The sequence below is a fragment of the Rhinopithecus bieti genome, unplaced genomic scaffold, assembly GCF_001698545.2.
Source record: "Rhinopithecus bieti isolate Rb0 unplaced genomic scaffold, ASM169854v2 scaffold_72467, whole genome shotgun sequence".
Classification (NCBI taxonomy): Eukaryota; Metazoa; Chordata; class Mammalia; order Primates; family Cercopithecidae; genus Rhinopithecus; species Rhinopithecus bieti.
In genome coordinates, this window is record NW_016826821.1 from 109,037 (window position 1) to 123,371 (window position 14,335).

General features: G+C 37.3%; 1 protein-coding gene across 1 annotated transcript in view; it reads left to right on the forward strand.

The window, feature by feature from the left end:
- The window catches only part of HERC1 (HECT and RLD domain containing E3 ubiquitin protein ligase family member 1), a 239,046-nt gene that overhangs the window by 83,513 nt on the left and 141,198 nt on the right, over positions 1-14,335 (forward strand). Inside the window, 5 exon segments of the mRNA XM_017863682.1 lie at positions 6,299-6,493; positions 7,927-8,238; positions 9,350-9,446; positions 10,031-10,174; positions 11,866-11,993. Coding sequence (XP_017719171.1) covers positions 6,299-6,493; positions 7,927-8,238; positions 9,350-9,446; positions 10,031-10,174; positions 11,866-11,993 — 876 coding nt within the window.

Sequence of the window (14,335 nt, forward strand, 5' to 3'; positions counted from 1 at the left end):
AAGAGTCTCCCTATCACTTACTGAATACCCATTGTGTGGTGTGTGTGTGTGTGTGTGTGTGTGTGTGTTTTCCCCCTCTCTCTCCCCCTCTTCAATCTCCCAGGAGGAACCATCTATCCTCCTGTCCTGAAGGGAGTTTCTCCTAGGTCTGGTCGGACCTTTGTATGGTAATTAAGATTTAAATACCTCGTTAGGAAACCTGCTGGGTTAAGGGAATTTTCAGTGGTTAATGTAAAATCTTTTTCTAACAGAATAGCCCCATCCTTTGAGATTTTGAGTTAATAAGCTACCTTTTGCTTTTGATAGCTCTGAACTGGTGAGGTGTGCTCACAGTGAGGTTTCTTCTAAAAGTTATTTTTCTGCTTCTGTTAGCAAAGCAATTGCTGTTACAGATCGAATGCATTTGGGCTATCAGGGGTTACTGGGTTAAAGATTTTTGGTAGGAAGACTACTGTTTGTTAGTGGTCTCAGTGCTTTCCGGCTACTCTCTTGTTTATACTGACAAGGTAGTATTGGAGTGTTATAGGGTCCCGGAGAAGACCTTCAATTGTCAATTATAGGTTTTAAGTTTACCCTGGCTTTTAAAGGAATAGTACACTTTTCTTTACTTATATATCTTTCTCCTTTGTAGATGCATTTTGGAAACACAGTGGAAGGATGTTTGCTGTCCTCCCTGCTGGATGATAGTTAGGGGAAATTGCCATGCTTCAAGGTCTCCCTCGGCTCTAGCCTTTTGAATAGAAATTTGTATAGCACCAATTGCTCCAGGTTTTAATGTTGCAACTACAGGAGCAGTAAAGTTTTGTAGCTAATTCATCTTCTCGCCCATTAAGAGGAGAAAGAGGAGGTGGCCTTTCACTTAATTCAGCAGGTGGAGCTGATGGGCTAAAACATACTTTTTTCAGTTTCCCTTTATTTCCTCTGGTTTCCTGTTCCTCACACTCAGAATCTGAATTTAGTTCTTTACACTCGTCCTCCTCTTCCTCTTCCTCATCTGAATCTGCCTCATCATCTGTTTGAAATGGCTCAAGAGCTGCTTTTATTAGCGCCCACATTGACCAAACCGAGATTGGAATTTTTGCTCCATCTTTATACATTTTTTTTTTTAGTCTCTGCCAGTTCTCTCCCATTCATCCAACTCCCTAGTCCTCTGTTCCGGGAACCATGAGCAAAACTACTCTACTGCACTAGAGAGAGTGATAACAAATTCTGAGTACGAACTTTCACTCCCCCTCTTTGTAATAAATGCCTTAAGAAATTTAAGCAGAATGACTGCTTTCACTTTGTTCCATTGTTACCCTGGTTCTTCCAAGTGCTCAGCTTTCCCCCTGAGCTGCTTTTAGACTTCCTCGGGTGTCCTTTGATGTTGTATCCTCTGCTTTCACACGCTCTGGCGTTCCTTCACCGGGGTCTTTGTCACCCCACATTGGACAGCCAGGAATGTGGGGGTGACAAAATCTGGCGGAGTCAAAGGATTGAGGAAAAAAGACAGTTTGAGAAAGGTGGGACACCGAGGGGCTATTGCTATCGTGGAGGCTGTGAAGGCCCTGAGCGCTGGGAGCCCACGCTATTTATTGGTAATCAAAGAAAGAAACAGGTGGTGAGAATGTGGAGGTCAAAAGGGCAGGCACATGGTCTACAACTGTGATGGTTCTGCTACTTGAGATAATGGGAATAGGAGCTTAGGCGCCTAGGAGGGCTAGAAGCAAGGAGCCAGCAAGTCTAGACACATTCGAGAGGACATTATGCAAGCCCTGCCTCAGTTTGCCTCCCAACACTCAGCTTTTTCCCAACAATTAGTTGCAATATTTTTATGAAGAGATTCCCTTATTGACTGATTACTCTGCTATGGTTTATATAGGAAAAGCAGACTAAATGCTTGATTCTTTTCATCTGTTCTTTATTTACCAGTTTTCAATTTAATGAATTGTCCTCCTACCATCCTCCAAACTTGGCCAATTAACTTCATTTAAAAAATACCATGGGCTGGGCGCAGTGGCTCACACCTGTAATCCCAGCACTTTGGGAGGCCGAGACGGGTGGATTACCTGAGATCAGGAGTTCAAGACCAGCCTGGCCAATATGAGGAAACCTCGTCTCTATTAAAAATACAAAAAATTAGCCGGGTGGGGTGGCGGACGTCTATAATCCCAGCTACTCAGGAGGCTGAGGCAGGAGAATTGCTTGAACCCGGGAGGCGGAGGTTGCAGGGAGTCGAGATCATGCCACTGTGCTCCAGCCTGGGCAACAAGAGTGAAACTGTGTCTCAAAAAAAAAATAAACAAATAAAATAAATCATTATGAACCCACAGATTTAAGCCTGTTTGAGTTTCAGCACACTGAATTATTATCTGCAGTGAAGGTCATATTGTTTCAATTTTGGCTATTAGTCTCTTCAGGGTAGTTCCTAAGTTATTTTATCATAAGCCTAATAATCTTTTATAGTCTCCTTGCTTTCTGATATGTTTCATTGTTTCTGGCTGATCTTACACATTTCTTGCCCCCAATTGAATCATCTAGTTAGTTTTCTGAAAAACAGTCCTGGTTTCTTTTATTGGAAAATGATGTTTCAAGACCACAATCAGGGTGCTAGAAATGCTTACTGCTACTGAGTTGATCTTATTTCTAGGCTTTTATATTCATAGTGGACAGAGCTAGGATGTGTATACATGTGTATTTAAAGCTAAGATACCTAATGAGTTCATACTGATACTTTCAAATTCACAGCTATAGAATTTTTACTTAACCTTTACAGTTATATCTTCTTCCTTTTAAACTAAGATTGCTGATTCCCATAGATACAAGGATGAGAATTAGAAAATGCCATTATTACTCATTTGTTTTAATTACATGTTACATACATATACATGTAAACAGCAGTCCTAAAATAAGACAAATAACTACTGCTGTATGGTTACTGAAAAAATTAATTTCTAAAGTATGCTTTCCCTGTTTTTTAGTAATTGAATTACATCTATATAGGGCATATAGTTATTACATACTCTCTGCATTTTTTTTTTTTTTTTTTTTTTTTGAGACAGTCTTTCTCTGTTGCTCAGGCTGGAGTGTGCAGTGGTGTGATCATAGCGCCCTGCAGCTTCTATCTCCTGGGCTCAAGTGATCTTCCGGCCTCAGCCTCCCAAGTAGCTGGGACTACAGGCATGTGCCATCACACCTAGCTAATTTTTTTTTTTTTTTAATTTTTAGTAGAGATGAGGTCTTGCTATGGTTGCCCAGACTGGTCTTAAACGCCTGAGCTCAAGAGATCCTTCTACCTTGGGCTCCCAAAGTACTGGTATTACAGATGTGAACCATGGCACCCAGCCTGTCTCTGTGTTTTAACCTTCATTTGGTATTAGTTCTACAAATGATTACATTTTTAATGCTGAATACTAGTTTCTGTGTCAATGTCTATTCTTTTTGATAGTTTGAGGGTCATTCTCTAGTAGATTTCTCAATAAAGAGTCATCAGAACAAGATTTCTGAGTTTTTGCATGTTGATAATTGCTGTGCTCTTTATTCTTGAATGTCAGTGTTGATAATATTCTTTAGTTTATCTTTTCTTTAGTTCACATTTTCTTTTCTTCTTGTATATCTTAAATATGTTAATCCATTCTCTTCTGGCATAAACTGTTACTGTCAAAGTCCAAAGGTAATCTGATTTTCTTTCCTATGTGAGCCATGTATATTTGCTGAGAAACCCAAAGAATTTTTTTTCCCCTTTAAAGATCATTAATTTTACTATAGAATATGTCTTGATATTATTCATTCTGGGTTGATACTCCTAGAGATGTGATAATTCAATATGTACTTTCAGATCTTTTTTATTTCAGGAAAATGTTCCAAATTTGCAGTTTGTTATATTATTTTTATTCCTTTGATTGGGTTCTGTTCTTCAGGGATTTCTATTATGTGCGTGTTGATCTTTGCCTGATTTTAATACTTGTCAGTTTTTCTTGAATACTTTGTCTTTTTAAATTTTTTAATTTCTAAAAATGCCTTTTGTCTTTCATTACTCTTAGGGCATTATCTACTGTATTTATTTACTTTTGGGTTTCTTCTAGTTTAGTCTTCAGTTCCAAAATTTTTTTTCTTTTATTTCTAATTCTTGAGTTATGTTACCTCATTTTGAGGGTTTGTAATTCAGATTTCTGTTTTCCTTTGTGTTTTTTTTTTTTTTTTTTTTTTTTTTTTTTTTTTTTTTTTTTTTTTTTTGAGATGGTGCCTCTGCCACCCAGGCTGGAGTACAGTGACTTGATCTTGGCTCACTGCACCTTTATAATAACTTCATATGAGATTTGACCTCAATACTTTTTTGTTGCTTATTTCTATGTAGGATTAGTTTTCCTGAACTCTTAGAATGAGGTGGGATTTAAGATGGCTTTTTAAACTCCATAGACTCCCTCCCTCTGTTTTTTTTTGTGTGTGTGTGTGTAATGTTAAAAAAAAAAAGGTTTTCCAGTTTGTTCCCCTTCCCAACTTTTGTCTATTCTCTTTCCTTTCCATCTTTCCTTTCTGTTGTCCCTATTTTCAATTCTATTTTCAATTTTATTCTACTCTCAGTAGTTTTTCTCAGTGTAGGGTCTTTGTCCTGGAAAGGAATCCTGGTTGGCCAGTATCAAGAGGCGTGAGCCAACACAATGGCCATGATAGACCTTTAGATGAACAATTCTGACCCTCTTGGCCCCGCTATCCTTCTTTGTCTCCAGCAAAATTCCAGACCTTTTATTAGGGACTGGCAGCTGTCCTCGGATACTGTCCTCATGTTCACTGGAAAATATTTGTCTAACACACATATTATTCTGTTGTTTGGATACTATTTAAAGTATCTGACCAAGAGGACCCTATCATCCCCCATTTCATGTGCTGGCAAACTAATGTGTTAACTTCTTAAGTTTCTTTTATTGTTTTGCTTGATTCAGCAAAATCAAAAAACCTAAAAGGCAGAAAACAAATTGATAGTCACTGTAGTCAGAGTTAATATCTTTATTGTATTGAGTTCATACCAGTCAATTAAAAAATCTATTAAATTCTAATAAATAAGTGAGCAGAAGTTCGCGTCACAAAATGTAGTAAACAAATAGATGAAAAAACTTTAGTTTTGCTAACAGTAAAGAAATGTGAAATTAAGATAAGGGCCTTTTCCTTTTTCCTCACTTACATTTGCAAAAAAATTTAAAAACATAATACTCATAATGAGTATGGATTCAGTGAAATTGGTACTGGGATGGCCACCCTGGGTCCTATGCTTTTGGCACGCAGCCTGGATTTTTAAAAAGGCTTATGAATGGCAACAGACTTTACCATTATATTCTACAGAAATGGTAAAGAAGCCATGATTTTTATTTTATATATTCAGATATATGTGTGAATGTTAATTGCTTTGTGCCTTCGCTGTTTTTAGAATAGCCTTTTTTTGTACATTACTAGTGACGTATTATAGCACCATGTTGGAATGCAATTTGATATAGTATGTTTCAAGAATCATAGGATTCTTGTCTTTTTTTGAGTATCGAGTCCCATTTCTGAGGGTCTCTACTAGGGAAGTAATAAAAAGTATAGTAACAACTATATCCTTAAAAATGGCCTATATAACAAATAAATAGACTGTAAATGCCCTATTAAAGGAAAATGGAGCCAGGTATGATTTTATGCGTGCCTGTAATCTCAGCTACTTGGGGGGCTGAGGTGGGAGGATTGCTTGAACCCAGGAGTTTGAGTCTAGTCTGTGGAAGATAGTGAGACCCCACCTATTTAAAAAAAAAAGTTGGGGGTGGGGAAGTGGTTGAGTACATTGTGATGTTTTTTACTAGATGGAATATTATCTATTCAATCATGAAGACTAGGTAGACATGGATTTGCATGACTCTTTTGTGCAATTTGTCATTTTTATGTATCCAATGTGGTGACTGTGTTAAAGAATTTGTATATGAAAAATTCTGGAAGGACATATATTTAAAACGTAAAATTTATTGTATTAGGGTGTTAAGATTATCCATTCTGATTTTTTCTACTTTATTTCTTAAGCTTTGTTTTTCTACAGTGTTTTATATGCAATAATAAAATGTTTAGCTAAAAGATTGTGTGCCTCCCCATTCCCACTTTTGCCACTTTATTAGTGTCTTTTAGTGGTTTATTCCATGTGAGTAAATAGTCTAGTTATCTTTGTTTAATAGGTTCTTTGAGCATTTAAGAGTGTTAGAAGGAAAGGCAACAGTAATTTCAGAGGATATATATTTAAAAATGCCCAGACTAAAACTGTCTTGACTATTTGTTGCATATTTTAAATTTTTAATAGGTTTGCAGAATGGCTTCTGATTATTCGAGAACATGTGCTAGCCCAGATAGCATTCAGACTGGTGATGCTCCCATTGTCTCCGAAACCTGTGAGGTTTATGTTTGGGGGAGCAATAGCAGCCATCAGTTGGTAGAAGGTACACAGGAGAAAATACTGCAACCGAAACTGGCTCCTAGTTTCTCTGATGCACAGACCGTAAGTTTTCTAAATAGCTTACAAACTGGTAGATAATCTAGTATATATTCATGTTTATTTGCATTAAATAATATTGAGTATTTTTTAAATGAGTGAAAATTATCGATGATTATTTCTGATCTATATACTGCATTAGTTTTTTTCATTTTAATAGAACAATACATTTTGGCTGGGCGCAGTGGCTCACGCCTGTAACCCCAGCACTTTGGGAGGCTGAGGCAGGTGGATCATGAGGTCAGAAGTTCGAGACCAGCCTGGCCAATATGATGAAACCTCATCTCTACTGAAAATACAAAAATTAGCCAGGCATGGTGGTGCATGCCTGTAGTCCCAGCTAATTGGGAGGCTGAGGCAGAAGAATAGCTTGAACCTGGGAGGTGGAGGTTGCAGTGAGCCGAGATCGCGCTACTACACTCCAGCCTGGGTGACAGAGTGAGCCTCCGTCTCAAAAATAAAAAAATAAAAAAATAAAAAATAAATAAATAAATATACATTTTTAGTCCCCAGTATCCCTGACAGCATTTCCAACTTTTGAATAACTAAATTGGGATCTCGATTTTTAAAAAGTGTTAAGAATAGCAACAGACTTTACCGTTAAGTTCACCACAAATGGCAAATAAGAGTAAATAAAGGCCAGATATGGTGGCTCACACGTGTAATCCCAGCACTTTGGGAGGCCGAGGTGGGTAGATCATTTGAGGTCATGAGTTTGAGACTAGCTTGGCCAACATGGCGAAACCCTGTCTACTAAAAATACTTAACAAAAATTAGCCAGGCATGATGGCTTGTGCCTGTAATCCCAGCTACTCGGCGGGGCTGAGGCAGGAATTGCTTGAACCTGGTAAATGGAGGTTATAGTGAAACAAAATTGCACCACTGCACTCCAGCCCAGGTGACAGAGCAAGACTCTGTCTCAAAAAAAAAAAAAAGTAAATAAAACTGGAATTTCTTTTGCTAGATTAGCCTTTCATTTTCTTATGAGCACTTTTTTTTTACATTTATAGCCCAGCTAGAACTTTCTATTTGTTACTTTCATTAAAATGTATTTTTTTCAAATAGGTTTAGAATACATTTTATATGGTTCTTGCCATAATGTACCCTAAGGAATTTATAGGAAGGAAAATTTTATGTCTTGCCATTCTCGGTTATAAGAGGATATTAAGCATTTTACTTTGTTGTTTCATTCAATCATAATCTGGACAATAACTTGAAAAGATAACATATACATGAAGAATTTGAACTCAGCAACAAAGTCATGAGCATGAAAAGGCCATTCGTGTTCTCTTACATTTCTGTATATTCCTTAATTCTCTGGAGAATCAGGCCATATTCTGCTGTAAGACTTCCTTTGAGGCTCTTTGATAAAACCAGCCTTAAATATTATACTTTGATACTCACAGAAGTATTTTATATTTATGATTCTTTGTTTATAGATTGAAGCTGGACAGTACTGCACTTTTGTCATTTCTACGGATGGCTCTGTTAGAGCTTGTGGGAAAGGCAGCTATGGGAGACTGGGCCTTGGAGACTCCAATAATCAGTCAACTTTAAAAAAGTTAACATTCGAGCCTCACAGATCCATTAAAAAGGTTTCATCTTCTAAAGGATCTGATGGTCATACTTTAGCTTTTACGACAGAAGGAGAAGTCTTCAGTTGGGGAGATGGTGATTATGGGAAACTGGGGCATGGAAATAGTTCAACACAGAAATATCCCAAGCTTATTCAGGGACCTCTACAAGGAAAGGTATGTGGTTTCTTTTGGTTATAAAATAATTAGATGCATTGGTGTTGTAATTGACAATATCTTTCAGATTTTGATGTGGTCTTTCTGCTGTTGCCCCTTCAACCCTTTGGCTTAATCTTTTGTATATCTGCTTTATAGTTTACAGAACACCTTTTTATATACATTATTGAATTTTAATTCTTATATTCTTATAATTAGTCTTGTAAGGTAGTTATTATCCCTGTTTCACAGATAAGCAAACCGAGAGTCATTCATTTAACATTTAGCACTTTTCAAGTGTCAGGCAGTATTTTAGGCATTAGATGTGTAGCAGTGAACAAGACAGGTAAGGTCTCTACTTTAATCCTTTAGTCTTCAGGATAGAGATAATAAGTTAACAAGCATATGAAATAATTTCAGATAATATTAAAGAAAAAAATGAGCAATAAAGATTACCTTGGGCAGGGTGTGGTATTAGGTAATGAGGTAGGTCAGAGAGTGCTCTTAGAAGAGGTGGCATCTTAATAGAGACTTGAATGGTGAGGCATTTAGAGTGGCTAAGTAATTGCCAAGGACCCACACAAATAATTGGAACCATTAGAAACTGAGCCCATATCTTCTCTTTTTATTAATCTCCCCTCTCCTCCCCTCGTCTCTTTCTTTTCTTTCTTTTTTTTTTTTTGACAGGATCTCACTTTGTCACCCAGGCTGGAGTGCAGTGGCGCTATCTCAGCCCACTGCATCCTTGATTTCCTGGGGCTCAGGTGGTCCTCCCAACTCAGCTTCCTGAGTCGCTGGGACTATAGACATGCGCCACCATGCCTGACTAATTTTCGTATGTTTTAAAAGAAACGGGGTTTTGCCATGTTGCCCAGGCTGAACTTGAACTCCTGAGCTCAAGCAGTCTGCCTGCCTTGGCCTCCCAAAGTGCTGGGATTACAGGCATGTATTTCAGCACTTACTTGAACCCTTAGCCAGTCATCCTTGTCCTGAGCATAGCCTCCACAACTGTACATGGAAATTCCTGGATGGGTTTGAATTTTAGTATCTGTGAAGTCCCTGTGTACAGGGTCAAATACGGACTATATGTTTTAACGTGCATGCTCATTGTATTTACTTGTGTGCAATGCAGGTAGTTGTTTGTGTGTCAGCTGGATACAGACATAGTGCTGCCGTCACAGAGGATGGGGAATTATACACATGGGGTGAAGGAGACTTTGGAAGATTAGGTAAGATTTTTTAAAAATGGAAGTTATTCTTCCAGAAAAATAGAAATGATTAAGTTACTGAGAAGCCATGAGAGTAGATTTACTAGGCCAAAGACTGTCATTTGTTTTGTTAGTTTAAGCTCAGAGGAAGATAATTTTATGTAGGTAAGACTAAGACCTAGATTTTAGTGCTGATATTTAAGCTGTAATTAAATCTAGCAAGCATTTACTGAGTGTGCTCTATTACGACCAGATACTGTAGGGTTTCTGGGATAAAAGCAATACCATCATGATCCTGAAGTTTATAATCTAGTGGGTAATGAAAACAAGTCAACATGAGCATGAAACAGGACAACATAAGGTAAGTGGCTGTGAGGAGAGCATGAAAAGAATATTCTCATGGTTCACTGAAGTGACTATGACCCAGTTTAGGAGCAGCTTGGAAGATTGAGAAGATGTTAGAAATGATTCTGTTTTCATATTGCATTGCATTTTTAAAAAATCTCAATTCTATTTTAAAGTTATAACATTTATTCTACTTGTGAAGTCAAGGCCTAGAGAAAAAGAGTTAACATTGTTTCTTTGTTGTGTGTGTTTTATCCAAGGTCATGGTGACAGCAATAGTCGAAATATTCCAACATTAGTAAAAGACATTAGCAATGTAGGAGAGGTTTCTTGTGGCAGTTCACATACTATTGCTCTGTCTAAAGATGGGAGAACTGTATGGTCTTTTGGAGGAGGAGACAATGGTATGTAAAAAATTATTTATCAGTAGCTTTGGCTTTTTTCTTGAGTTTTAAAAAATTTATTTTCAGTTATATATGCCTAGTGTAGAAAGACTCAAATACAGATGAGTAGAAATTAAAAAATGAACTGAGCTTTCACAAATGTTACTTTAACCATTGTTAACATTTTGGAAATAGACTTCTAAATAAATATACATTTATACAAATATTTACATACATTTCTACTTAGATGTCTTTTAAAAAACCAAAGTATAGTTATATGTGTATATTTTATATAAGTTTACATACGTTTTGACATATATATGTTTTACTTTATTTTATTTTGAGACGGAGTCTCGCTCTGTCGCCCAGGCTGGAGTGCAGTGGCCGGATCTCAGCTCACTGCAAATTCTGCCCCCCGGGTTTATGCCATTCTCCTGCCTCAGCCTCCCGAGTAGCTGGGACTACAGGCGCCCGCCACCTCGCCCGGCTAGTTTTTTGTATTTTTTAGTAGAGACGGGGTTTCACCGTATTAGCCAGAATGGTCTCGATCTCCTGACCTCGTGATCCGCCCGTCTCGGCCTCCCAAAGTGCTGGGATTACAGGCTTGAGCCACCGCGCCCGGCCATGTTTTACTTTAATAGTTTTTTTTTTATTTTGAGACAGGGTCTTGCTTTGTTACTCAGGCTAGAGTGCAGTAATGCAAACCTGGCTCACTGCAGCCTCAACCTCCTGGGCTCAAGAGATCCTCCTGCCTCTGCCCCCCAAGTAGCTGAGACTACAGGCACGCACCACCACGCCTGACTAGTTTTTATATTTTTTTTTAGAGACAGGATTTTGCTTTATTGCCCAGGCTGGCCTCGAACTTCAGGGCTCAAGTGATCTGCCAGATTTGGTCTCCCAAAGTGCTTGTATTACAGTCGTGAACCCTTGTGCCTGGCATGAGTATCTTTTTTATATCAACAAGCATGACTCTGCATCATTCTTTTAAGTGGCTCGAAGTGTTCTTTTATTTGATGGTGGCACAATTTATAAAACCGGTTTCTTATTGTTGAGTATCTAGATGGTTTTAATTTTTTTCAGTATTAACAACAACACAATGAATGACTAAATCTTTGTTTACTTTAGTCACTCCTGCTAGCAATGTGAATGCTTACTTCTCCAAAGTCTTCAACAACAGCATGTATCGAATTTAGTTAAATAATTTCAATAGTGAAAATGATATTTAATTTATACTTTTTTTATTCCTGGTGTGGTTGGATTTGTAGATTGTTGGACATTTGTTTTTCTTCTTTAATGATTTGTCAGATTTTCAATTTCATGAGCTATTGATTCTTTTAAAAGTTTATGAAAATTATATGCATGTACATTCTTGTATCATACCTGTATATTATGTCAGCAAATTCAAAGTTAGAAATATAGCCATTAAAGGGGAGAAAGACAGAAAATAGTTTTCTGTTTCTTTTAAAGTGATTTTAAATTGCTTGATTTTAGTTGCTTGAAATTAAGATATAAAAGGCTATCTGTGGATGTTTGTTAACTTTCTTGTAATAAAAATGCTCATTTGTTAGCATCTTCAGCTATCAGAAACATAGCTTTTCATATCTGTCAGGTTAGTGATGGAAACATTAGAGCTCTTTATCAACTTTGGTAGTGTTAAAAAGAGTAGAGATTCTTTAAAACAAGTAAATTATTTAATGTGTTTGTTTTTATAGGTAAACTTGGTCATGGTGATACCAACAGAGTGTATAAACCTAAAGTTATTGAAGCTTTACAAGGAATGTTCATTCGCAAAGTTTGTGCTGGGAGCCAGTCTTCACTTGCTTTGACATCAACAGGGCAGGTAGGACTAAGGGATGAGTATAAAAGACTTAAGAGTATTTCAAAGGATGAGGTGACTAAAAAGTAATAATTGTATTTAAATTTTAAAGTTCAAATAAATACATTTTTAGGGAACATGCTGAAATGAAATATTTTCTTCTGTTTGAAGTAGAGTATCTGAGAAGGAACCAGGTTTTCTAACCTGGCCTGTGTGACCCAGGTAAACCTTAGTGGGTGGAGCCTCTGTTCTTTGTATTAAACTGATTTTCTAAAATGTTTTAGCATTTAGCTTCCCTTAAACCTTTTCCAAAACATCATGGATAGTGAGGGAAAGCTGAACTAGATCTTGATGGAACCAGTGATATGAATTAAGAAGGCAAGAGGGTGATCAAAAAGGAGGGTAAAGAGAACACTTAGGTATGGACAATAATCTGAGAGAGTTAGTTGTTTCTGAGAAACAGCGTAAAGTCAAGCTTAGGATCATCAGAATTTTATGAGCCTTTATAAAGGCTCATAAGCTTTGCACTTTAATAGCTTTTAAGCTTTGAACTTTTACATGTGTGTTTTCACTCTTACCCTATTTGTTGAGAATAGGGAGGAGCCAGGTATAGTTACAGACTGACAATATTTGTCCCTGTGTATCCATCAGTGATGGCAGTAAAAAAGTGAGCTGACCACTTACTCTGTCATGTATAGGAGGCCACCTTGTGTCAGGCAGTGGTATAAAAGTGTTTTATGACTAATTCACAAGGCAGATGAGCAGAAAAGCTGAAATTAGCATATAATTTGATTATTCTTTGAGAAACTAGAATGCCTTGTATCCTAAAAATCTTCAGGCTATTCATCATTACATTAGCTAGTTGCTGCCTTAAAAATATCTCTTCTATGTATTTCTCACTATTGGTTTTGTAGTAAGAATCCATGAATTGAAGTTAGAAGATGCTTATGTATTTGATGTATACACACAGGCAAATAACACATCCCTTGAGCATCATGTGCTTCTTTTGTTATGAGGGAGTAATAATTTCTGCTTTGCATACAAATGATCATATAAGATAATCATTAGAATTGAGAGTTTTGTAGAGTATCAAGTACTATTCAACTATTGGTGGTGATAGTAATAATAATAGTAATAAATCCATTACATTGAATTCCAAGTTCCAAGAGAACTTGTACATTGTTTACTGTATAGAATAGTTGTATTATGAGTACCTTAAGTTATATGAAATCAAATATATATGCATGGAAAAAAGTAAAGTCAGAAATACTTTTAAAGGGTAAGAGTAGTTCTCTTTACCATTAAACTTGAGCATGAAATGACGATCAACATTTGCTTTTCCCTCAGTCTGTCTCAGCCCTTTCAGGCCTCTTCTGTACTTACTTCCTACCATGCTATACAGTATGGCCCAGTCTCTAAAGGCAAGCCAAGTATTTCTCATCTGGTGCCAAACTGAAGGAACACTGCAAGAGAAAACTCTTTGTAGGCCTTACTGAGTGACAGTATTACAGTGATGTGTCACTCAGTGGGATATGTTCTGAGAAATGTGTTATTAGGCCATTTTGTTATTGTGAGAACATTGTAGAGAGTACCACATAAACCTAGGTGGTGTAGCCTACTATGCTCCTAGACTATATGGTATAGCCTATTGCTCCTAGGCTATAAACCTGTACTGCATGTTACTGTACTGAATACCTTCAGAAATTGTAATATAATGGTAAGTATGTATCTAAACGTATCTAAACATAGAAAAGGTACAGTAGGCCTGGCGTGGTGGCTCAAGCCTGTAATCCCAGCACTTTGGGAGGCTGAGATGGGTGGATCACGAGGTCAGGAGATCGAGACCATCCTGGTGAACACGGTGAAACCCCGTCTCTACTAAAAAATACAAAAAACTAGCCGGGCGAGGTGGCGGGTGCCTGTAGTCCCAGCTACTCGGGAGGCTGAGACAGGAGAATGACGTGAACCTGGGAGGCGGAGCTTGCAGTGAGCTGAGATCTGGCCACTGCACTCCAGCCTGGGCGACAGAGTGAGACTCCGTCTCAAAAAAAAAAAAAGAAAAGGTACAGTAAAAATACTGGCATCAAAGCTCCGTTAGATATTACGGGACCACTGTTGTATAATGTGGTCTGTTATTGACCAAATGGTACACGACTGTATATTATACTTAATGAGTAATTTAGGAAAATTTTCTGTGATGATTTTGACTATACGTTATTTCATTGTCCTTATCTTTAGTTCCTAACATCTCCTAAAATATGCCTTATGTACTGGAATTTTATTGTATTCTATACTTAAGTAAGTTATCTGGAAACAAGTACAAATATATGTTCTTATTTTGTTTTATTTTGAAGTCAGGGTCTCAC